This window comes from Falco biarmicus, chromosome 5 (genome assembly GCF_023638135.1).
Source record: "Falco biarmicus isolate bFalBia1 chromosome 5, bFalBia1.pri, whole genome shotgun sequence".
Taxonomy (NCBI): Eukaryota; Metazoa; Chordata; class Aves; order Falconiformes; family Falconidae; genus Falco; species Falco biarmicus.
The window spans coordinates 23,776,518-23,801,942 of record NC_079292.1 but is presented as its reverse complement, the minus strand read 5'-3'; the positions used below and the strand labels follow the sequence as shown (position 1 = coordinate 23,801,942).

At 45.0% G+C, this 25,425-nt stretch overlaps 1 protein-coding gene across 4 annotated transcripts; it reads left to right on the top strand.

Annotated features, from left to right (window-relative positions):
- The first annotated feature begins 2,571 nt into the window (after window positions 1-2,571).
- On the top strand, window positions 2,572-25,207 carry MCM10 (minichromosome maintenance 10 replication initiation factor). 4 transcript variants are annotated; one of them, XR_008822032.1, is made up of 22 exons: window positions 2,572-2,615; window positions 3,692-3,744; window positions 4,541-4,861; window positions 5,638-5,742; window positions 6,339-6,473; window positions 7,001-7,187; window positions 7,985-8,150; window positions 8,881-9,048; window positions 10,548-10,664; window positions 12,036-12,235; window positions 13,179-13,279; window positions 14,304-14,405; window positions 14,513-14,630; window positions 15,592-15,820; window positions 17,363-17,504; window positions 18,189-18,307; window positions 19,195-19,308; window positions 20,174-20,322; window positions 20,536-20,575; window positions 20,959-21,073; window positions 24,452-24,595; window positions 24,755-25,206. XR_008822032.1 is itself a non-coding variant. In XM_056339963.1 (21 exons), the coding sequence occupies exons 2-20, from the start codon at window positions 3,738-3,740 to the stop codon at window positions 21,040-21,042; spliced, it is 2,604 nt and encodes an 867-aa protein (XP_056195938.1). In that variant the 5' UTR covers window positions 2,572-2,615; window positions 3,692-3,737; the 3' UTR covers window positions 21,043-21,073; window positions 24,452-25,207. The 4 variants fall into 4 exon arrangements, 3 of the variants coding, with proteins under 3 accessions (XP_056195938.1, XP_056195935.1, XP_056195937.1); XM_056339963.1 differs by having other exon boundaries at window positions 24,452-25,207; XM_056339960.1 differs by lacking the exons at window positions 24,452-24,595; window positions 24,755-25,206 and having other exon boundaries at window positions 20,959-22,419.
- Window positions 25,208-25,425: the final 218 nt, after the last annotated feature.

Genomic DNA, 25,425 nt, shown 5'->3' with positions numbered 1-25,425 from the left:
CCTGAAATAGAAACTATTCTGGAGCTGATTAATTCAAAACAAAGGCCTCAATTGTGTAAGGTTTATGTTTCACTCTCAGCAGATGAATAATCGTAAAACATACACAAGAAAAATACCTGTAGATGTTTCTTGGACTGAAGAAAATATTCCTGTAGTGTATTCTTCATGTCATGCTGTCAGTGAATTCTCAGCTACAAATACCAGGAGAAACAATCCCTTCTTTGCCCTTATAATTAAAGTGAGAAGTTGCTTTTATTTTGCTGTTGTTACTGTTGTTCTAATTAATGTCTTCTAGAGTTGGGAATCTTGTTTTCTGTTAGCTATAGCTCATGTCCTCACACAGCTTTGTCCATAATTTCAGGTGGCGCAAGAGCTGACTGAAATCTGTTGGAAAACCTATTCATCAGCTTGGTTGCAACCTTCTTCATCAATTACAAGTACTCCCAGCAGACACAATCTCTTATTGGCTTTTAATTGGTTCCTTGCAACAGCAGGATTTATGGGCTTTTTCCCTGAATTCAATTTTATTATGGGAGCTTTGTGATAGTTATGGATTCCGCAATGATCAAAATCTGATGGAAACACTACTAGGCCAAAATCAAACTAACAGAATGATAATAGAGCTGATTTAATCTGAGGAGCATTAACCTTAATGAAAACACAGAAAATCAATGTGAAAGGCCAAAGGAGCAATTACTTATGCATCCGTCAAGTCAAAATTAATCATTTTAAGAGGTTTCAGGAAGAGAGAGGATCTTAGCACAGGAATACTAACAGGAAGACATGGGCATTAGCTGAAGTAGTTCTTCATAGAAAGATAGCAGGTCTAATAGTACAAATCAGGAGGGACAAGGAACTGCCAAGAATAAAACCACAATACGCTGAAACCTGTTCATGCAACAGGGAGGATTATTTTTCTGTTGTCATCATTAACTTCAGTTCAGACAGCAGATGAGCCATCACGACAGGTGACCATAGGCAGCAGATGTCCATTAGCACAGGTTTAAGAGTACATCCCCTTTGTTTTCCCTTAGATGAAAGATAAGATAAAATGTATTTGTTTTTTAAAGTGACTAAGTGCTACGTGTCCACAAAATACTACTTGTCCACTATCTCTGTTTTTACCAAAGGACTTTCTTGGTGTAGCAGCAGGTCCCACAATCAATACCCTGACTTGATGCGGAATAGGAGTCAGAAGCATTTCATTTTAGTTCAGGTGTAAAATCCAGACTGGGAAGGAACCAGAACAGTCCTGTGGGGTGAGCTTGAGATTTGTGAGGAGCAAGGTATCTCAGGATTTGCAAACCAAGTCACTGGAGCAGGCAAGCCATCATTACTCTGGTCAGATGGCGAGTAGGGAGATTTGGTGATGCTTCGTGATTAGCCTGGATAGCACATTGGCAATTAGCAGCCAGAGGGAAGAGAAATATGAAAAACACAGCGTCCTGATGCCTGCCCACAAATTCGCTTCCGTGCCAGGATGGGACACAAGGTGTTTCCCTGTTTCCATTGTGGATGAGCAGCAATACAGAGGAGCCCCCTTGGGCTCTCAGTGCCCACACACTCCTTCCCAGCTCCTGTCACTATTCATTGCTCCCCCCTAACAAATTTCCATGGGTGTCATGCAGGCAGATGCATCCAGAATGAGTTAGTCCAGCATGCCTGGGTTAGGCAAGTGGTTTTTGGGAGAAAACCTGAAGAGTCGAGTCGGCTGACAACTATTCAGCAGAGCATTTCAACTGCTCAGTGGAGCGTTTATCTCTGAGTTTTTTCCTGCCGCCTGCTAGAACTTCTTGATTCCTTCAACTACCACAGACTCTGTGTCCTTAATTCATGTTTGCTAAGCTGGTACTGGTACCACTGGAGCTTCACTACCAGAGACATCCTCTCTTCCTTTGTATACCGTCTTGCAGCATGGATGTAGTGGAAGTGCCTTGCGTTCTGAGCTCAAATCCTTCTGTTTTGGGGGCAATTTGGGGGCTCATTTCTGTGTATAATTGATGCAAGGGTAGAAGGACTAGAGCAATGACCTTGTATGTGTCCAGAAATATTATTTTTCAAAGAATCATTTGTACCAAAGAAACGCTGAACAGGACTACAAAATCCTGTCAACCACACGTGAAAATACCTGGGTGAATTTGCCCGCTTGGCACAAGCAGTGAGATTGTCTGGGTTACCCTGAGAGCTGCGGCGCCTGCCGTGGGCCCTCGCCGAGGCCACCGTGACCGGGCACGGGGGGTTCCTCAGGGCTGAGGGAAGCGGGCTGTGAAGCCAAGAGCACGGCGCTGCGCGGGCACAGGCCTCACCGCAGGGCTGCCCCGCAGGGCAGGTGGCGACTCACGCTGGGTAACAATGGCGTCACGTCACCACCCTCACATTGGTGACCGCACTCAACACACCCCCCCCACCCTTGCCCTGCCCCCTCCCTGGGCCCAAAGCCCAGCACGCACCCGCGCCCTCCCCACCCCCCCGCCCGCAGGCAACGCCGCGCGCGGCGGCGCCCCTGCTGCCAGGAGTAAAGATGGCGCGGGGCGCGCGCACCCCGGAGCGCATGCGCGGGAGGGGGCGTGGCCGGGTTGGAGTTTTGGCGGGTGTCAGTGAGCGCGCGGCTGGCGGTGAGTGAGGTGCTGTGAGGGGAGAGCCGGGCGGCTTGGGGCTGCGGGGGGACCGGGCCTCAGAAAGCCATCCTCGGCAGGGAGAGGCTGGTGGGAGAGGACATCGGGGTCCGCGGGGAAGCCCTGGAGGGGGTCGAGGTTCCCCTGGGTGGGGGAGTCGGCCGAGCGGGGAGTAGAGCTGCGAGGGGAAGGAGGGTCCCCTGGAGGCGGGGCGGGGTGGGGGGCTCCCGGGCAGCGCTGTGGGAGAATCGGGGATCCCCTGAGGGCAGGCTTGGCGATCGCGCTGGTGCTGGGGTCCGTGGGAAGGGAGGAGGCGGCGAGCCGGGGCTGGCTCCCGAGGGCGGCAGGCGGGGTGACCACCCGCTCGGCAGCAGGGTGGGCCCCGGGGCCGGTGTCCCAGCGGGAGGCGGGAGCCTGGGGCACGGTGGTGGTCACTAGCCACCCCTGCTCGTGTGTGCTCCTGAGTTTTGTTTTGTTCTTTGCTGAAAATAAATATACTGCAGCAAGAGAAAAGAGCTCTATTAAAAGTGGAGTTTATGGGCGAAACGAAAAGGCTCTGCAGCAGAAAGGCCTGTAAGCACAGAGTTTGAGTTTGCGTGCAATCCATCTTCAGTGGATTTCCCTTCTCACCCAAGTCTTCCCTTGGCCTGTGCTGATTATTTTTCATGGACATGTGTCCATGAAATGGAGGAGCTGTGAGAAATGTAAAACATAACGCTTTAAGGAATAACAATATTTTTAAAATGTCAATAACTAATTAAATGCACGTTGGTTTTATGGTCCAGGACAGGTTATTACTGTGAGACCATGGTAGGTATTTCTTAAAATCTTTGTCTATTATGGGCTTTTGGTTTTTTAAAGTCATGCTTCTACACTGCAGTGAGTTCAGTATAGGGCAGACTTTAGATGTAGAAAATGTGTGAGGGTTTTAAATTCAGTGGAGTCCTCACTTGCAGCCGTAAATAAAAGCAAGCTTGTGGTTTGCAAATTATCAAATAAGGAGCCTGAACACAGTATTTTTTTGTAGATGAGCTATATCCGCTTTAACAGTATCACTGTTGTTCTCCCCATAACAGAGAATATTTCTTTTTGAGGGGCTCTTGAAGAAATCCCAGTGAAATCATGGACGGTAAGGAGGAAAGTACTCTTTTACTTTAAACAGTAAAGTGTCTTCTGATCGGTTATGTTAGTTAAGAAGTTCAAGTGTTCAGAAAACTTGGTAAGCCTTTTAGGAAAGGAAATTATATCGCACTGACTGCACTTGCAGAGGCCTTTGAGGTTGCCTCTTGCTTTCGTTCTTGTCACCTTTCTGTGAGACTGCTCTGTCCCTTCCCTGGTTTTGTTTTCTTCAGCAGCAAAGGCTAAACAAATTTCTTGATTTGTTCTGAATGTCAGTTCTGCTCTTCTCTGTCCCGTTCCTCTCGCTGTACTTGATTTTCTTTTTTCCATATTTGTTCCTTTGTTTTTGTATTTCTTTGTTCACTATGCTCTTCCTTGAGCAAATCATACCTGAGAATACACTTTCTCGACTGCCTTGCATCTTCCTCTTCACCTTCCATTGGGAAAAGCCACGTGGGTGCCTGTAGAGCTGCCTACACTTTTACAGGTCCCCAGGCTTCACTTTGTAACAGCAGCTGTTGTACAAGCAGCTGCATAGGAGGAGGAGCAAGTGTTAAGTAGCCTGGATCACAAGCTGAAAGTGTCTGCAATGATGTTTCCGTCTGACCAGACAGCAGTACGCTGCTCTATCTTTCTTGAGCCAAAGCTGAAGCAGTTTTTTAAAAATGCCACTTGCTGCTCCAATTTAGTTTCAGTAATTACAGCTAATTACCTTAGCTTGTAATTAGAGTATCTTAGATGTTTTATTCCTTGGCACCTTTCCTCTAACTGAACAGGAATAACGGTGAGTTTGATTTTTGCTTTAGCTGATGATGAGTTGGATCTGTTGGCCTCCCTCCTGGAAGAAAGTGAGACAAATGAGGAGGGGAATCCTCCTGAGGAGGAAGATGCTCCAGAGGGTGATGGGGGAGAACCAGATGAATACAATGAGCTCTTTGATGCAGAAGATGATGCGTCCTACACGGAGGAGGTTGATGCTGAGGATAGCATGATTGATGAGCAGAAGGAGAATCTGGCTACACTGTTTGGTGATGTAGATGACCTGCTGGAAGAGGAGGCAGCAGAGGAAACTGTCCCTACCTCAGCTCCCAGTCAGGCAAAAGAGAAAAGCAACCAAGAACTGCAAGGTTTCTGTAACAGCATCTTTTATGTGTTTTATTGTATATATCTTGTCTCTAGAGAGTTAACAGGCAGCAGGTAAGGCCTGTTGCTTCTCAGTTGAGGGTGGTGCCCAGAGGGGGAATACAGAAAGTCCTTGTGAAAGTTTCCAAGTCCAGTCTTCAGTGCTCTGTAACTTGCCAAACCTATTTTCCCAAAAGGACAGAGGACTTAAGCAAATCAGGAAGACTAAACTAGCTCTGGTGACCAGGATAGGGAAGGCTGCCTATGCACCTGTGCCTTGTCTGATGAAGAGAAATGTTGCTTCATTCTTCAGGGCTGTCATCCTGGCATCTTTCACCACCACAGTAATCCCTTCCCCCTCAGGACTTCCTGGCAGGAGGTTCTGCTTTACCAGTTGGTGTGGAAGCAGAGCTGGCCGCTGAGCTTTCCTGTGTCCAGGCTGCATATTTGGTTATACGGGAAGCACTTCTTTATGCTGGGCTATGCAGTCATCAGCCATTTAAATTCTCCTATGTTCAATAGGAGAGTTCCATGCAATATGGCAAGGAACGTGCTGTGATCAAGTAGAATACTTACACAAGAGAGGTCAGCTCCAGGCTGTATGGAAAAGTGTCCCTTTACTGTGAACCATGTAGAATCAAGTATATCTGTATTGTAGCTTGAGTCTTTTGTTTTCAAAGTTCCTATGATGTAGTAAAACTGCCACGCTTCCAGGGACCTCATAAATCCCTGTTTGCAGTGGCTTCCCGCTGCCTTATTATCCTTCTCCTTTCTTTCCTAGCTGAGATGAGAAAATTGCAAGAACAGATGAAGAAGTTACAGGAGCAGTTGCAGAAGACTGCTATTGAGCGGCAATCCAGTTCAGGCCATGAGAAGAAAAGCCTTGGTAATGAGACTAATTAAATGCGTTTGATTTGTTGGCCTACCAACATGCAATTTATAGGCAAGACTCCAGATAATCCTGAAGTGGGCACTGAGTAGCAAGGAGGAATTGTGATCTGGTGTATTCCCACACAGGATGTTTCCTGCAGCTACAGACTAAGTTAGTGAGCTGCAGTTTTGGTATCTGCATCATGGATTGATTCTACATGGGGCAGCTTCCATGACTGAAGTCCTCCAGGGTCTTCTGGAAGTGTCCCTTCTTACTGGCAGTGGTTGGTACACCCAGAAAATACAGCTGTTTGTTGCGGTAGCACATTGGGTGTAGCAATGAAACTACAGGTGAAAACTGAAAAGCAGGGGGATGTTCCTATTTTCCACAGCTTTGTGGTTTCAGTGACATTAGAATTTTTAGGTTGTTATGGGGTAGAGTCATTGGGGCTTTTGCAGCTGCTGCATTTCAGATGCTGGCCACTTAGCTGAAGGGTTTCCATGTGGGACCCAGACTTGGACTTGTTATTCAAAGAATTACTTAGTTCAGAGCTATTCTTAGTGTTTGAGTCCAGATCCTGAGATCTCATATTTTTTTGTTTCCTTGGCCAGGTAAATCTCCCTGTCCACCTTTAAAGGAAAGGCATGTTCAGAAGCTGCAAGAGTCACCATGTTTTTCAGCCCAGCTGGGCAATCCTTTACCTCCAGCCAAGCGAGGAACCCAGAAATCAAAAGCATCCTCAGCAGGTACCGTTCTCAGTCTATCTTTCACTGAAACACACTGGGCTTTTGTTGAAAGCCTGTCTAGTGCACTACAGTGGTATAGACACATCCAGGATAGCTTTACACTTGTCAGCACACCGGTAGCAGCCTGGTCACAGTGGAACAGAGCTTATTACAGAGTTAATTATTGTATTCTTTGCAACGGGTACCGTGCTGTGTACTGCTATGGTTAACTTGGACACATGCAGCAGTGTAGCTTGTATCCATGTATTCCTACAGTTTAGCTTGCCTAGAAAATGAGAGCTGCTCTGAGAAGCTCCCCATGAGGTGGAACTCATTGCTAGAGCTACCTGTAACTAATATGAAGCCATCAGTTCCCAGCTGACTGGGAGAGAGTTTTACATCTGTTTTTCTGTGTTTTTTTTTTTTTTTTTTTTTTTTAAAATAGTGTGTTATATTAGACTCCTGTCTCTGGTCAGGTATAAATCAGTGTCATTTTTATTAAGAAGTTTTATTTCATTATTAAGATTTTTTTTGGGGGGGGGGGGTAGTTCCTGCTAAAGAGAACAAAACTCCTCCTCCACGGCAAGTCCTCAGTTTGGCGTTCCAGCCTCTGAAGTCTGCTGCAGGGAACACACCCAGTAAGGTGACCAGAGAGAAGACTCCTCATGTGCCTACATGCTCCAATGCAGCAGCTCAGCCAGTGTCTGTGGAAACCTTCTCGGGACTGAGATTAAGGTAAGCAGCCCAGCACTGAGCTCGGTCTGGGGACATCACCCTCTAGTAAAGGGAAAGAAAATGCAGTTGGTCCAACATCCTGTGCACCCAAGTGGTGCACAGAGGACAGGATTTCTGATTTGCTGTATATACATCCTTTAACCATGGCAAATTAGTCATTAGGGGATGTAACACAAAGCCACAGAATTGGCTGGTTCATCAGTAGATAGGTAACACTGACTTCTGGCTTAGTATCGTATTTCTTTTACTATTTTCACCTTTGCTCTTTTCTAACAAAAAAAAGCTATCATTTTATTAGTGCTGCCTTCCCTGGGATGTTCTCCATGGTGGAGGAGGGAAGCAGCAAGCATGCACAAAGCCCAGCCGTGCTCCAGTTGAGCAGATTTTGCTCCACACTGGGAAGGCTTGGGAGCCACCTGTGATCCCCATACTCGATGTGGCCACGAGAGGTCTCTGAATGCTCAGTGTCTTTCCTCACCAGAAACCATGCTGGATTTTCAAATGCAGCTCAATCAGTCCTACTCAGTCATTCCTGAAATGAGCGGAGTTTAATGCAGGCTCAGGGCTGAGTTGCAGTGCAACTATTTGGACAAAAAGCACTGTGATCAGTAGCTTTCTGATATTTGTACAGTGTCCTGAACCGAAGAGTTTTGTTTCACGTGACCTCAGGGTGAAATGAGGTACAGAGGCATTTTGCAGCAAGATGTAGTCTCCCCAGGAGAACGCTGGATGGCTTTGATTGCCTTGTCCATTTATGCCAATGGATGTGTTCTTTTACGTGCTTTTGCTTGATCTAGAAATCCCCGGGTGTCTTCGGCTGAAATGGACAGGAAAATGGTTAACCGGAAGCTCATCCGTCTGTCTCAGCTGAAGAGCAAACTTGCTGCAGAAAATCTGGAGGAAATAGACTGGGTAACATTTGGAGTCATAGTGAAGAAGGTCACTCCTCAGAGTGCAAATAACGTAAGTAACTTCATTGTATCCCTTCCTCAGTTCAAGTGGTCTTCTTCCCTGAGAAACTAATGAGATCTTCAACTTAATTGGCCAGCTCCATGTAGTTAATGAAAAGTTACTGTATTAAAGATCTAGGCTCACCTGTTTTCATGGAGTAATGCTGCTTTTACTCCTCAGGGTAAGTCCTTAGCTTATCTGGTACAACTGTCCCAGACAGTAGCATTGGCTAATGTAACCATTATATGTTACTGTTGTATGCTAAATGACAGTGTGGAAAAAAAGGACTCGGGCTCTCAGTCTTTCTAGACAGCCCTCATGTTTTAAATGTGCCACACATTCTGCTGCCATAATTTCCCAAGAGGTTATTCTGTCCTAGATGCTGTACATGTTCTATAGGAAGTCATTGATGAAACAGAGATCTGGATATGCCTCGGGTTTGTTTGTTCAGTGGGGTAGAAACCTCTTCATTCAGCAAGCAAGTGTGCTGTCCAGCTTTAATATCAGGAAGATTGGTGGTAGCAGTATTATTGTGCTATTTTGGCCTTTAAGAATCCCAGAACTGGCTATGTGGTATGGCTGGAGATGCTGTAGCTAACCTGTTCTGAGGTCACAAATTGTGCTTTTCTGCGTCAGGAAGACCCAGGGCTGGGAAATCAGAATAATTCTTTAAAAGCAGCAGCAAGAGGGAATGCAATATCCCTGTACTGACAGCTGAAAGGAAAGCAAATATCTGTTCCAGGGCAGAACCTTCAGTATCTGGCATCTGAATGACCTACGGGATCTCAGTCAATGTGTCTCGCTCTTCTTGTTTGGTGACGTCCACAAAGAGCACTGGAAGACAGACAAAGGCACAGTCATCGGGCTGCTCAATGCTAATCCTATGAAACCTAAAGAAGGCTCCAGTGAGGTGAGAGGATTTTTCACTTGCCCATCAGCTGTAGATAAAAACTTGTATCTGAACTTTTTCATATCCGAGATTTAGCTTTATAGCATGTTAAGTCTGAATTTACAGCAGTGTGCCTAAACAGTTTGAATTGCATTCAGATTATTTGTGTGATGTGTATGTGCTCCTGGCCTTCTGGAAGAATGAACTTCAAGAAGTCCTGTTAGGTATCTAAACCCAGAATTTATTCAAGTGGGTTTTTTAATCTGATTTCAGTAGCAGTTGGCTCTTCCACGGATGTAGGGAATGTGTTCTCATTTCAGTTTATTCAGCTATTTGCAATGCCTATTTCACCCTAGAGGTCTCTCAAAGCTGAAGAAGGTGGGGAAGCTCATTTCTCTTTGCTAATTTAAGCATGAGATGTGATTGCAAAATGTTTTGTGGTTCCAAAATCATGACTGATAAGAAGCAATATTTGATTTGTTAAACAGATGATGTATTATGTATAGATACATAGTACTTCGCTTGTTTAATCAATTATTTATAAAATCAAAACATGATGAATTACTTCTCTGTATGCATCAAAACATTTAAGGTGTCTTCATTTTGCTAATAAATTAATTTTTTGTAATATCTTTTTAATTGCACTGGAATGGAAACTGTTTTTACTGTCTTCTGTCAAGGGGAATTTCAGTCTAGTAGCTGGTGATTTAGTGTTTTGCATTTTAAATTCTCCAAATGAAAAAATTAAGAATCTCATTAATTGTCTATTAAGGTATATAATTGCTTAAATTAACATGAATAAAGATTAGAACGTCCTGTTGGTGAGTAGAAAGGCATACCAGATTTAATGTAAGGGCTGTATTTAACTGTTAAAAATGGCTGCTCTTAGCTGAAATGTACACATTTGGAACTACATTAAAACTGACTTGTCAAAGTGTTTCTTAGCTACAGACACTTCCTGGTTCTGTCTGACTTGGAGTCAGACACTTCATGTGTGACTAACGAATTTTTCTTTGTTATCTCATGTGTCCTTTGATTAGGAAGGTTATGTTTTAAAATGGGTAGCTGCTGTGCATGATGACTGAAATGGTTCTGTCTGACTACACTACAATTCCTGGTATCTCTGGATGCATGAAGTAGATGCTGTTCTTGCACAGAGCTCTCGTGCATCTCCTTCCCATTCACTCCCCAGTGTGGTTGTCATGATGGTGTCAGAGCCAAGTAGTTGTACAGGACCATCATCTACAGCACAACTAGGTCTGCTTTTGCTGGTCCTTTGTTTCCTGAGGCTCTAAGCACAGAAATCCAATGTCTTTCATCTCTTTGTGAGAAAGAAATTAACTTTTTTCTTTTTAACTGAACTTTTTCTCAATCTGAACAGGACATGTGGCTCTCTTAAACTGCATTTTAATATTGCTTTGTTAATACCAGAGGTACCAAAGTGGACCAGAGCCAAACCAGTGACATCTAGAGAGAAGCCTGTCCAGTCCACCTCAAGGCATGTTCTGATTTCTTTCTAGCTGTGTTTGTCGGTTGACCATCCCCAGAAGATCCTTCTCATGGGTGAAGCTCTGGACATGGGCACCTGCAAAGCCAGGAAGAAGAATGGTGATCCTTGTGCGCAGATTGTGAACCTGGTCTGTATCTCAGTAGTTAGGCCATCCTTAAGCTGTTGGTAAAACTCTGGTTGCTGATTTTATACTGATGCTCTGACTCTGACGTGTTTCTGGTTCTTGACTTGTAACTAAAGTGGGTGGAGACACTGAGAAATGAAACCCAGAGGAGCTGTTTCTGTGATGGCCCTGTAGGAGCAGCACAGTAGTTCCTGAAATGCTGAGTTGGTGCTGCAGTGAAATGAGGTGGCTTTGACCCATGGTTGCCACTGTCTCCACACACTTTCATTCTCCTTTGCACCAATGCAAGCTTCTCTGCACTGCACTAGAGGTGGTTTTAACCCAATGAGTTCCCTGGTCCAGCATGCCTGTAAGCTGCCAGAATATTTATACCTGAATGTGGGGCCCTGGACATGAGAGGAAAAAGGTGTTGGGATTCTTCTTTTAGGGACCGTACTGGCTTTTACTAGTTTAAAGAACTTGTGGATTATGCCACTTCATGGCTATAGTGATGTTGTGATACCGAAAAGGAACCCTAAGTCAGAAGGGTTGTAGTTAGCAGTAGGGTAGCACTTAGAAGGAGCAGAGAAAATGAAGGAAAGAACAACTGGGGAGGAACTCAGTGTGTGGAGTGGGAGGATGACAAATACAGAAGGTACTTGTAGCAAAAGAAGGCTGTGATAGCAGACCCACTGCAGGAGGTGGCTGTGCACAAGATTCTCAATTTCAGTGAGATGTTCCAGTGCCACCTGGAACAAACTGTAGATGGAGCTTGTCTGGCAGAAGAACCTTATGAAGGCTGTCCAATTAGTGACAAAAAAATGTTTGATTGTGTGGTAATTGTAGTTATACAAATCTGGGGTAGATGAACATCAATGAGAATGGACAGGGTTTTTTTTTTTTAAAAGTTAAACACCCCAAGTGTGAGCACGTTTATGGCACTGCTGTCTCTGACTGGCAGGCTCACTATCTTCAGTTCTAAACTCCCTTGGATTGACAGTGGAAACTGATGAATGAATTAAAAAACGAGTATATGAAATATCTTGCTTTGGTGTTAGGGGTTTTTTGTGTTCATACCAGTAAGAAAATAGTGTACAGTTCAGAGTGAAGAGTAAGAATCTGGGCAAGAGGACCTGGGACATCAGTTGACTTGAGCCAAGGAACAACCTTAAAATTCTTCGATGTACAGGTTTTCCAGTGATTAGCACGGGCAATTTTACTTTTGTTTTTCATTGCTGGAGTGTGGGCAAACGCTTGCTGAGTAGGTCGAATGCTGGAGTACTACAACAGAGATGTTAATTCAGTTTAGCCATAGAAGGATGCATGTGGGTGAGAGGAATGAAGTAAATTGTAATTGCTGGTGTTCTGCAACAGACTTCTCCCATTTCTTTTTAGAATGACTGTGAATATTGTCAGTATCACATACAATCCCAGTACAAGAAACTCAGCTCGAAGCGGGCAGACCTGCAGTCCACCTTCTCTGGTGGCCGCATTCCCAAAAAAGTTGGTCGGAAAAATCCCAGTTTGAAGGAGAAGCTGTGTCAGGATGGGTTTTACTATGGAGGTGTCTCTTCAGCAGCATATGCAGCCTCAATGTAAGATAAACCACTTATTTCCATTGGTTTCAAACAGAACTTCTGATATGCCAGTAAGCCTGAAGCTATCTCTAAGGGTGTCTGTGTAGTCAGAGATCCCTTTGACTTAACTACATTAACTGAATAGGAATAAATGCCCCATGATTGGTATAATCCTCCTGGTCCCATGGGGTAACAGAGCTGCTATTTGGTAGGAAAATTTTAACAATCAGTGCTAAGATGTGGTAAGGGGTGTTTTTACCTCTGAATTAATACTGTGTTGTGAAGCCAGGCAGCATTGCATTTCAGTAAGTGGAATTAATCATGAGATCCCAACCATCTGAGTGTCCGAGATAAGTATTTTTCAGTGCCATTCCCTTACCATATTTTGTTATGGTTCGTTGTGTTTAATCCAAGACTCCGTGTATTCTGTATTTCCTCCTCCTCTTTCTTGACTGAAATAAAATAGTATCGCTGTGTGTTAATGAAGAGATGGTAGTAGTGCACTGTTCATTATTAAGTGACCAGGATCAGTAGATGAGTATGCATCTTATAACTAGCATGGAGGGGCCAGGTCCTCCATCCAAATTCTGAGTAACAGCTGAATCAAGCCCTTTGCTTGCACATGGCTTTCATTCCCTTACAACTGCCCTCTGATAACTGGTGTGACTCCACAGTGACAAAGCATTTCTAGCTTCTTTTTTATCCCTAGAACTGAGAAAAGCTTAGCTATTACTTATGTTTAGTTTTCCATCACTGCATAGGAAATGCATGTCTCAACCTAGAGAGAAATGGGAGAACCTAAACATTGTGCTAGAATTTGGATTTAGATCCACACTGTTCCCAAAGACAGATGAGAGAGGCACCTTTTAGGGTAGCTGGAGTTTTGTTGAATCTAGCATTCTCCTGCCCTTGTTCTAAGCATGGGGAAAACTGATATTCTGGTTTTGTTTCTTCTTTCTAGTGCAGCAGCTGTGGTGCCGAAAAGGAAGATTCAAACCACTCTCGCCAACCTGGTCGTGAGAGGTGTTGATGCAATTGTCCAGGAAACCAGGCAGAAAATTGGTACCTAGTTACCCATACCTTTACCCTTCAGATATTTCCAGCTTGATGTGTAGATGTATCCCAGGACCCTGTTACTCGCTGATTGAATCTGGCAATTGGTTTGCTAAAGAGATAGCCATTTGCAGGTTGCTTTCTCAATTGATCTAAACTCCTCTTCCCTCTTGAGATCGCAGCTGCAAGGCAAATGTGACTAAGCAGCTGTGTGTCTCCATGTGTCTGTTTTTTGATCAATGCTCCTGAATTAAGTCTCCTGTTCTGTCTTTGAACAGTAACAGATCTTTGCCAGATTAATGGGAACTGGAAGTTTTAAGAACTTACTTTATTTTATTGGAATGCATGACTTCTCTCAATCTTGAAAGCGTCTAATAATATTAAGTATAAATCAGTTAGGTCTGTGCTGCAGGGGACCTCCTGAGTACCCAGCTTGTTTCTAGTGCTTTTCTTTTGGGATCTTCAAAGCATGTGCCTTCCATGACTTTTGGGATGTCACCAATAGATCTTTTCTGCCTCCATTTTGTTTCTGTAATGCACTTAATATTATGCCCTCTTTATGCTCGGTGGAGAGCAGATGACAGCTTATTCAAACTATGTGCTCTAGATCTAGATGCCACTTAGATGTCTTATTCACATCCTTCAGTTCCCTCAGTTGCCTCCATTTTGGACAACATAGTGTGTGTCCTTTGTCTAGCTTTTAGCTGCTCTTAATTCTCCAGGGATAAGATTTGGTGGATTCACAGCTTTCAAGCATTCTGAAAATGGGAATGGTGGGAGTACCACAGACAACCAAGACTGATGCGGAGCTGACTGTTGAAATTGCTGAAGGGGTAGGAAAGTCATCGTGATGTGCTCTGTGAGGACAAGGCCTTGGGCACCCAAATATAATATGGAAACTGGCCTTGCTTTGGTGGGGTGCTCACCCAGATGACCTGCAGGGGTTTCTTCCAACCTAGACTACATCTCTAAAACCAGGTCTGCTTTCCTTTCTGGCTCTAAATTTGTTGTATTTCTGCCTCTTGTGCTCCAGGTGCAGCAAACAGACCCATGCAATGTTCTGAGGAGTTCAAGGAACTGCTGGCACAGCCAACTTTTGGAGCACGAAACCTCTGCAAACACTGGACCAGAGCAGGTATTGTCCTTTTGCCTGAAGGAAGACCCATTCCTGAAATCACCCAGCCTTCTTTTCAGCAAACATTAGTGGCTTTTTAATGTGGTGTGGTTTGTTTTTTCTCCTAGGTGCTGAAAAGAAGCAAGGGGCCAGTTTTCAGTCCATCTCTGCTTCAGCACTGCTCAAGCAACAGAAACAGAAATTGCTGGAGGCCAGAAAAAAACGATCTGAAGAGATTCAGAGGCGGTAATACATACATATTTTCACAGGAAGCATTCCGTTATTGTGGCCCTAAGTATAACTGTGGGAGGTGTTTTGCTGTTTTAATAAAAACTTCATTAGATTAGAAATATCCCAATATTTAGTGGAGAACCAAATGGAAATGTTCCAGCACAGTGCTTGGCAACTGGAAGGCATGATGGGAAGAGGCTGATTAGAGTAGGAAACTGGGGTCAGGAGTCCTGGTTGTGTTCATTTTGGCTTGCAGGGGTCTTCTGAACCTCAAGATTTGCACAGTGTTTTGTGCATATATTGTTAACAAGCCTAAGAAGAACCTCAGAAGAGCCACTGTGGTGAGACCAAGATCGATGTAGCCAAGTAGCCTCAAAAGGCTCAACGGGAGCCAAAACAGAACATGAAGGAGAATAAAATGACTAGGCACAATCATGACATATTTCCTCTAAATACTCTTACAGCCTCCAACAGTGTGTATTTCAGGGACTTGCCAAGCTAAAGGTGGTATCTGATAAAATTTCTCTGAAGAGACTTTCCATGCCCCGCCCCCCCCGCCCCATTAACCTGTCCAACCTCCATTGTGACCTGTGTAAACCTAAACATTTATGTGACTATGGTGGCAAAGAGTCCCCCTGCTTAACTGCTTGTCCTGCAAAGAAGCCCATTTTTCCAAGTGCTTTCTGTTCCCACTTCCCAGCTTCATTTGACACTTCTCTTTGACATTAGTTTTCAAGGCAATTGGATGTTCACTCCTTCTGGTGACTTCTTCAAGTCACTCTTGATTTCAGCAACCCAGTGAGTTCCTTATTAGTCTTGTTTTACTCTTGTGGTTCCCTATATTGCTGCATGTTTTTCTAGCAATAAAAGGCCAAATAGTGAAAAATTAGAGTCTGCATCCCTTCCATTCCTATCGGTTTCTTAAACCTTTTTGTCTCTTTGACTTGTGTCCCTATTGCAATTCTTGTCTTACAAGGTTTCTCCAGAACACAAATAAAGCCAGCAGCCCTGCTGTCCTGTCCTCCTCTGGAGAGTCCTCACTCTGTTCCCCAATACCTGGAGCAGAGTTTCCCAAAGCTGGAAAAATGTCAACTCCTCAAAGGCCCAGGCTAGGCACAGGATTCTCAGAAGGAGAAGATATCCTCTTCTTTGACAGGTCTCCACCTCCAACACCAAAGCTAGACAGCTTGGCAGAAGCCAAAAAGGTAACAGCTCTTTGAATCTCTTTAAATATTGGGAAGGGGAGGCTAAGGGAAGTTTGGTTTGCAGTAGTAGAGGAGTCTTTGGTCAGATACAGGCCAGCTCATCTCTGATGTTAGTGAAGTTTCTGATTTGTGGGATCAGACTGGTCTGCATTACAGTACACAAGAAACCTGTGGTTCCTGACAGCTGTTAGTACCAAGGTCTGTGCTACCATCTTACCTGTAGTCAACCTTCAGAGCAGTGGAACAGCTGCTTAAGAGGAGCCTGTGTGGGTGATATTTGGCCACCAGAGCTAGTGTCTCTCATTTGTTCAAAATCCACCTGAATTGGTCAGCAGTGAGTTGTTACAATCTGTCTCGTGTGTGATGCTCATGAACTCGCTCTTGATCCTGTCTGAAGGCAAGCATCACTGAAACCACTGACACAACTGGCAATTTCAGCAAATGCCAATTGGGCATGGACAGGGGACAGAGCATGCTCTTGGGATGGGACTTGGGAAAAGTAGATGGAGAGATAGAGCGTCTCATTTAAGTCATGAACCTAATGCTAAGCTATCTGCTGAAAAAACACTTCCTTGTGCATGTTGGCAGCTTCTCTGAGCAGAGTTGACTGTTCTTTATGACCTGACATAGTCTGTCACCCCTTGGGCAAATTACCTTTGAAGAGCAGTTTGGAGCAGCTGTGTGGCTGGTCTTGTATTCTGTTCTTCATGCAGGTGGGACAGAGCTGCTCTGTGTTTTTGCTCTTGTGTTTTGGGGGTTTGGAACCTCTTAAAGCTTGAGGCTGTGGATAGGTCCTGGACCAGGATGGGAGGTGCTGAAGTGATTTTTACAGAAGGAGGGCAAGGCCTGTTGCTATTGGTTGTTTTACAAGCATGAAAACCCTGAAGTGCTGGGAAAGGGCAGGGTTTCTGTGCTGTAAATCCCTGAAATGCTAGACTCTGCATGTTTGTTCTTTGGCATTGCTAGTGTAGTGTGGTGTGTTTTCCTTTTGCCATGTAAGGGTAAGCAACAGTGAAGTAGTTTAGCTGGGTTGTGCCATGAGTTTGGATAATTTTGATTTCTAGCCAGAACAGACTGTGTCTTTCCTTGGCACAAACCTGTTCATATGTTTGTCAAAGAAACTTCTCTTTCAGCAAGGAAGATGGTATCTTAGCGTTCTGGGAGTATGGAAAGGAATAGTTGTACACAATTTTGTTAGTTCCTAATTGTTACCAATTTATGTGGAAATAAAGTGATTTGATTCCTCTGAAAAGCTTAATGATTTGTGAAGCAGTTAAAGCACAGCTGCAGAGATATCAGGCCTGGTAACACCCCTGGAGGAGTGATTTTATGGTTTGGGAAGTCACAAGAGGTTGGGTGATGTGGTGAATTAGATGTACAGCAGAGCTGGGAATTTTGTTGGGCCCGTCTTCAGCCAGCTCTGTGCTAAAGCCAATGGATCTTGTCTTCTTCATTTGACAGACTTCCAGTGCTACTTCTGGAAGCAGAACATGGGGGCCAGACTGGTCACCAACACATTCACTGCTTTTTCCTGTTTTCTAGCTGGCTGCGGTACAACGACTACGAGCAAAAGGCCAGATTCTTGCTAAAACTGATCCAAACAGTGTCAAGAGGAAACGAGCTGATGTTGATGATGTCCTAGAAATTGTTGAAAGAGTTGAGAAAAATGTTGCTCAGCCACAAGGTACCAAAGCAGAGAATGGTGTGTGGTGGTAGTTTCTAGAATAGAAAATGTATGCTTATGTTCTGCTGAACAGAGTGCTAGGTGCTGCGTTAAGGGCTTAATTGCTATGCCAAAGGGACGCCAAATTAGGTCTGTTTAGAACTTAGAGATTGTTGCAACAAACCCTTTAACTCTGTGGAGAGAGTGTGAGATGTTACCTTTGATAGCTCCCTGTCCTCATATTTGTTCCCTTTCTTTTGGCACTTGAGCATCTGTGATGCACAACTGACTTAATCAAGGGAAACCAAGAAATAGTCCCACCTGGGAAGGCATCTGAATTTTCTGTGGGAACTTGAGTTTGCCTGCAGGTGATTTACTGTGTGATGGTGGATGAATTGTTTAATTCCCATTAAAGCTTCTCAATAAGTCAAGGGGGCAACACTGATTGCTGCCCTGGAAGTAGCGTGCAGTCCTAGTACAGTGCTTTGAGAGAAGATGCAATGTTATTTTTAAAACGCTTTTGTTTTTCCTGAAGCCATATTTGAACTTGGCTTCATGTTCCTGAACTGTGAAAGGCTGCTATTTGACCTGAACAGCTGCCTGAGAGACCTGACACTTCCAAAATCTACTGCAGTGACCATACTTGGAGATCAAAAACCTTGTTTTGAACTTGGTCTCTGGGACTGAGCCTTTTTGTCTCCCTAGATATGGATGAACTGGAGCCTGCCCAAAAGAAACTGCGTGAGCAGCTGGCCTATCTGGAGTCAGAAGAGTTCAAAAAAATCCTGAATGCCAAGTCCAAGCACACAGATGTCCTGAAAGAGGTATGGCCTCAGTCCAGCCGTGACTGAGGGCTCAGAACAAGGGAGCTGTCTGGACTCCTCATAATGATTTCAGCAAGAAGCAGGCACTCAAAACATGTCATAGGCACCAAATTGTCCTGATGAGTAGAGTTCAGGGGTCTCTTAAGCACACAGGGCACAGTGCCTGCAAGTCAGTGTTATTGCTGTAGCCATGGTTGCCTTTTTGGTTTTTTTTTTTTTCTGTGTTTGGAAGAATTTGTGAAGCTCCTGGTTAGTGGTTGATCAAAGAAATGCATCTGCCTTAAAACCCAATTAGCCATGTGCCTATTTTGTCCCTAATTTCTTGACATTTTGGCTGCATAAAGATAGCTGCCACCTTCGTCTGGGACTCATGTAAGTCATGGAGCCTGTAAAATGCCAGCAGTTGCCCTGAAGAGTAAAGAGGTTTCATTTCTGCCATCGGGGTCTTTGCTGAGCATGTTCCCAGGGGTAAAGCACCTCCAGTGGCACAGGGCTTTTGTCTTGGACATGTGTTGGTATGAAGTCCTGGTTGTTTTAAGGTCTTTTGAGGAGTAATATTTTGGCTAAGAACCAATTCCATTCATTACATCTGTCTACCTGACCTCTCCCTGCACTGTCCTCGTAGCTATGTGCTGACTTCAGTGGTACATGCTGTTCCATGGGTACATGTCTTCCCACTCACACATCTCAGGGGTGGCTCACTGCAGTGTTGAAGCACAGCATGTGCACTCTGTGGATTTCTGGAAGCAAGAGATGACTGGTGTTTCTCTGGCTCCCAGACCGCAGTCTTCTTCAAGCAGGCCTAGTAGTTATTTGCCCTACAGCCATTCATGGAGTGGCTTCCCCCATACTGGTCTCCCCACAAGTCTTTTTGTGTGCCTGCACAGGCTGAGGCTGAACTGCAGGAACAATACTTCCAGCCACTGGTGAAAAAGGAAGAACTGGAAGAGAAGATGAGGAACATTAAAGCAGTGAAATGTCGAGTTGTGACATGTAAAGTGGTGAGTGAAGGGGAGCCAGGGTAACAGCAGTGAAGGGGAACGTGGGCTGTACAAAATGATGTGGACCATCCTACAGAGTCCTGACTGTCACTGTCTTGGCCGTAGTCCAGTGCAGGGATCAAATGGAGACAGTTGTGTTCTTATGCCTGTTGCTGAGAGCAGTCCATGGACTGAGTAACTGAGACATGAAGACACTGGCAAGGCAAGCTTTAGTGCGGTGCTGAACGTCTCAACTTGATATTTATGCCAGTGGGTTCTTTGGGTGTTGGTGTCCTGGAAATACTTAACCAATTTCTTATCTGAAGTTCTTTGTACCAGGACCCTTGGTTCCCCATATTACATGACAAAATAAGTGAAGTGCCTTGAAGTAACACTGGGTGGGATTCCTCTATCTGCTTTTCCATAAATTTTGCCATCAGGAAGAGGAGTGGAGCTTTATTACTATCTCAAATGTACTGAGAGGAAGGGAGGAGTTAGAATCATTTTGGTTGGAGAAGACCCTTAAGTTCAGCAAGTCCAACCATTAACCCAGGACTGCCAAGTTACCTCCTGTTCCCAGGGTTTCGGGCCCCGCTGTGCTTTGCACTTTCCCTTGCTACCTTTCCTGTCTGTTTTGGGGCTGCTCAGAGGGCCCCTGCATGCCCTGTGAGGTGCTGGGAACAGAGCCACAGGGTGGTGGCAAAGTGGGGAGGATGGCATTAGAAGGAGCAGTGATAAAGCCTGGGCCAAGGATCTCATACTGGTGGGCCCTTCAGGATGGGAGCAGACAGATACTTTCCTCTGAATGTTCAGCTGTTTCCAGTCTACAGAACAGGTCTCACACTCTGTTGAAGTGCTCACAGTTCTCTTTCTCCTTCCTGAACAGTGTAATTACACCTATTTCAAGCCTCTGGAGACATGTGTGCAGGATAACCATGACTACCACTGGCATGATGCCATCAAGCGATTTTTCAAGTGTCCTTGTGGAAACAGAGCTATTTCCCTTGACAAGCTCCCGAAAAAGCCCTGCTTTAGGTAAGGAATGAGCCTTGTGAAATAGCGACTGGAGTGTTTGTACTGTCCATTCACAAGTAGCATGTTGGGAGTCATGTAACCATGTCCTGGAATGGGAATGTCAGCCTTTGCATTAAGCAGTGTGGGAATGGTGCGGGGCTAGTTTTGTACCCCCTCATTCTGTGCAGCAAGCACACACCACAGTGATCCTCACTTGCCATCTCCATCTTTCAGCTGTGGCCTCTTCAAATGGGAGAGAGACGGGATGCTAAAGGTAAGTGTGAGCCAGCATTTTCTGCATGCCTCAGCACTCTGGCTGCTTCTCTTGGTACTTCTGTCCCATGCTTTCCCTCAGTGCCCTTATGAGCTCCCAGCAAAACCAAGCAGCTTTGCATTTTGTCAGGTACATACAGGTGCCTGCAGGCTGTGTTTTAATGGACCTTCTCTTCTCGCTTTCTGTTCTTGAAGTTTTGTTTTATTTAACTGTGGGAAATTTGCTTTTGACCAAAGTTGCAAGAATTCAGAATGTCAAGGTTCCTTGACTATCTGTCAGTATTTGACTGGATAATTTAGCCCTACCACAGCTTCTGACAAAGAAGTGTTTGGGAGACATCTCGCTACACATGTAACTTCTTTTCTCCATGTTTGTGTTTCTAGGAGAAAAAAGGTCCGAAGATTGGTGGAGAAACACTTTTGCCAAGAGGGGAAGAACAACCAAAATTTCTCAATAGTCTTAAGTGACCTGGAGTTGATTCCACATACACATCCCAATGTAAAGATGGATTTCTGTGTTTAAACCACACATTTCTTCACTGGAATGTCCAGTTTCTGGTTTTAAGGATGAATGAGCAGGGGGAATCAATTCCTAATGAGGACATACAAACTCTCCACCAGGCCACTGACCACTGCACAGACATTCAGCTTTGATTTTTTTTTAAAGTGACTGAATAAGGCTGCATGTGAAATACACATTCATGCCTGTTCTTTCTTACTGACAACTTTGTCTCTTTTCCAAGTTAAATCTTTGTACCAAGAAATACCGAGGGATCCCACAATTTATGTTGAATGGCTGGTGTAGAGTGACTTCACCAGAGTTTTAAGTGACAAATCATTGTGAACTAGGAGGACTGTAAATTCTATAAGCACTTGTGAAATTAATACCATGGTACATAAATGCAAGCCTGTCAACAGTTTTTCTGCTGTGGGCCAAAAAGGTGTGCAAGAAGGTTGTAGGCATAGAGCAGTCTTCATTGACTCCAAAATTACTCACTCTGAACCCTTAAGAACAGATGTCAAACAGTTCCTGTGTGGTCTCCCTGGCTTATGTGTTAAAAAGCCCTTTGGTACTGCAAGCCAGAATTGTTTACATTGTAGATTACCAGGTGTTGTTTTGAAAGCCCTTTCCCTAGCACACAGCCCATACCGGGTTCCCAGCACCATCCACACTACAGCAACTTTACAGCTGCAAACCTGCAGCTCCCACTTTGAAAAGCATTTTAATGAATTTAGCACCATTTTTAATTTTACCCAGTTTAAATTTTTCCAAAATCTTTGTCAGTCATCCCCATGTCAATCTTGGTTGCTGGCACAGCTCCCTGGAGGACAGTAGCTATCTCAGACCAAACAGGATGAGATCTCCATGGGGTGGCTCCTGAGAAGGGTTGTCTTCATACAGGTGTTTTTCTTAAAGCACATCTCTAGGGATGTCTGTGGCATTTGGCCAGCATTTCCTGGACCTGATCCTTCTGCTGCCCCTAGCTTATGTGGATCACAGGGTATTCTTAGCACCTAAAACCACTAGTACCTCAGTGATTTGGTGAAACAGCCACCAACAATCATGTGTCCCAGTGGCTTTGTCAATACTGCTTGTGTTTGCTTGCACAGGGGCTGGAAGAGAAGCAGCTGGACAGATTGACCTCAGTATTCTGCAGCCTTAATCTACTGGTGCTTTTGCTGGGCAGCTTTGCTTGGCATGTTGCATTCGTTTCAGTCTCCTGTTGATACTATTTGATGAGTGTGGTGTCACTGGTAGGTGACTAAACACTTAACCCTTCACATTGCTTGGCAATGTCTCCTGATGATTCCTCATTCAGAATAAATACAGTGCCAAATAAAGCACTCCCTGGGTTTGTATGGTATCATATCATTTCTCTGAGGAAAAGGATGAGCTGCTGCCTCAACATTTAACATTTTCATTTGCCTGAGAGCTCTGTGCTAAATCACCAAAAGGAATCGGTTTGTGGTCTGCAACTCTGGCTGCCATGTAGTTTTTTCATTTAGACCAACCAGAGTTTCTCACCTGGGGTTCACAAAACCAGCATGAAATTCCACATTGATATCAGCCTTCAGCCAGCATGTTGAAAGCTTCAGGCTTTTTCCAGTTCCTCTCTCTCTCTCTGGCCAGCAGAGACAAGATTTCTGCAAAAATTTCTGTCAGAGGTGGGGTAACACTTATCTTCATAAATGCCCCCTGGACTGTGATACGTTAAAAAAGGTATGTGCCTCCTTGGGCAGTACTCTCGGTTCACCCTTGTGTGCAAGAACAGGGTCAAGAAGCCAAGGCCTATTGCTTGAACCCCAGCAGTAAACGGAGTGAGGGAGATTGATATATTAGATTTTACGTGCCTCAGTCTATTTTTGGAGATACTTTCGCTGTGCCAGAGATTGCTGCAGCCCAGGAGAAGCAGGCAGGAGGGGAGCTAACTGCTGGGGCATGCTGCCACGTGAACGCACAGCCCCAGCACTGCCAGAGCTGCCTGTGGGGCCTGCAGTCTGTACCAATACGTTTCCACTGACAAGCAAGAGCTGTGTCAAGAGATCCACAGGAGGCAGCTTAGGCGTGACCTGACAAGCCCAGCGGTCTACCTTGTCACTGAATCTGTCCCAATTTTGGGAACATGCTATAAAGGCTGCCGACCTTGCAGTGAAGCCCAGCTGCGTGCCAGGCTGTGTTAGCAAGAGAGCAGCCAGCAGGTCGAGCAACGTGAGTCGTTAAACTGGATTAACATTACAGAAACCTCAGCCACTGCAGTTAGCATCACTGGTGAATCAAGACAGCAGTGGTGCTGGAACTGCTGTGTCCCCTAAATCATTAAGCAAAATCACACTGAAAATATAATGCTGAATGTGCAGTCTCAGAGCCATTATTAAGATCTGCAGAGTAGTAAGCTGATAAATCAGCCCTTTCCCCAGCCAGGAAACATTCTCCTGTCTTCAAGGTTGTTATTCCAGCTACAAAGTTCCATGTGTATATATGAAACGGGCAGGAAGATGCCCAACTTCTCTCGTAATAACCTAGCAAGCTGGACTCACCCAGCCATTTCACATAGTTTTATTTTTCCCAGCCTACTTGCTGCCTGGCCTTTCCCTTCCAAAATTGAGTAAAAGTGGGACAAGAGTGCAGGCAAAGCTTTTTTTCTTTAATTCTCATTTCCCGTGCAAAGCTGTGGTGCAGATCCTGTTTCATTTTGCCCTGAAAACAGTCCAGTGATGCCCACATGGGAGAGCCTCAAGGTGCAGCTGGAGTCCTTCCCTGCTGGCTGAAGAAACAGCCTGGGTAGTTAGTGCTTTTTTCTATTTACATGACTAACAGTGACTCAAAAATGGCAAAATAACCTTTGTTCATGGTTTCTTAGACAAAACCTCAAAACTTGACTTCTAGAATGATGGGCAAATGCAGAGGGAAGGGAAATCCCTAGTGTCTCCGGGGACGTGGCTTTTCCAGGACAATTATCACTATTAACTTCGCACCTTGCTGTTAGATTTCTTCCAGACTTTCCTCCCTGCCCTGGTGTTTGCTAATGCCTTTTGTCGCCTGCCTGACAGCTCTTGGCACAGGCTGCCAGACTTGCTGCTGTATCAACATGTTGCACGGCTTCCTCTCCAGCACAGCTGCTTATATTTTTCTGTTCTGTCTTCATAGACTTAGAGCCAAGAAAGGAGCAGCTCTGGTTTTGGGGTACCCACGCTGCTTCCATGGACAAGGAGCAGGGGAGTACTCAGAGCAAGGAGAGCGGGATATTTTGCATAGGAAAAAATATCTTCAAATAACTTCACTTACGATTCGCAGGATGCTGGGGAACATTGTCAAATTGGAAAAAAAACCCCAACATCTTTGTTGTAACAAGCCATTTCATCTCTCTCCTCCTAGTACCCTGCACTCTTCAGGAGAAACTCCTTCACAAACCTGCAAAGGAGCCAGGAAATCCAGACTGCCCCGTACAACCTCCTCACCCTAGCCACCCAAGAAAAAGATGTCAACCTGGGAAAGTCAAACTCTCAAATAACGCAGCAAGTAAGCTTCCTTGTGTGCTTGCAGTTTGAGGCAAAACGCCAAGTTCAAATGCTGCTTTTCCTTCTGGCTTATTTCAGAGCTGCAAATTCACAGGTGTAAGAGCAAAGGTCTTGTACAGGCAATTATGAATGTGGATTTTTCTCTGTTACCACCTTTCAGATGGTGAGAGAGGAGGCTGGGGATACCAAATACAGCACTGTTTGCTTTCTTACATCAAGCATCCAAGAAAGATCTCCAGGATCCTCTGTGCCCCGTTTCAGGGTCTGGAAGAAGATCATGACTTGTGCTGTCCAGGTCACAACATGGCTGAAGTGGAGACCACTGTTTCTTTCCACTCACCCCTCTCCTCCCTCTCCACTCCAGCCCCAGCCCCGAAAGGATACAGGAGCAGGGGCTGCACCCAGACATGGGTATAAGCGCTATAGAATGGTGTCCAGCCAAGTGGTTGGCTTTGGCTTTTCCATGATGACTTCGACAATGAGGAGACATTGCTAGGACCCCAGGTCACTGCCCAGCACTTACAAGATGTGCACAACACCAGGGGCAGAGCTCAACCACAGCATGGGCAGCATCAAGATGCCAGTCTCTGGGTGCTGTTTCCTCATCTTCACCTCCCCTGCACAGAAGGGGAGGTGAAGATGACCTCCCTTCTCAAGAAGCTGTGGATCTCACCACCCTGGCTGGGAAAAGGGCAGGAGTGAAGGAACAGGAAGGTTTGGGAAGAAGAGGGCTTGTTGTTCAAGGTTGGGAAGTAGGTGGGAAAAGTTCAAGCACGCTTCTACACACTCCCTTTCTTGTACCCTGCTCATTCACAGCTTCCAGCAGCTGCC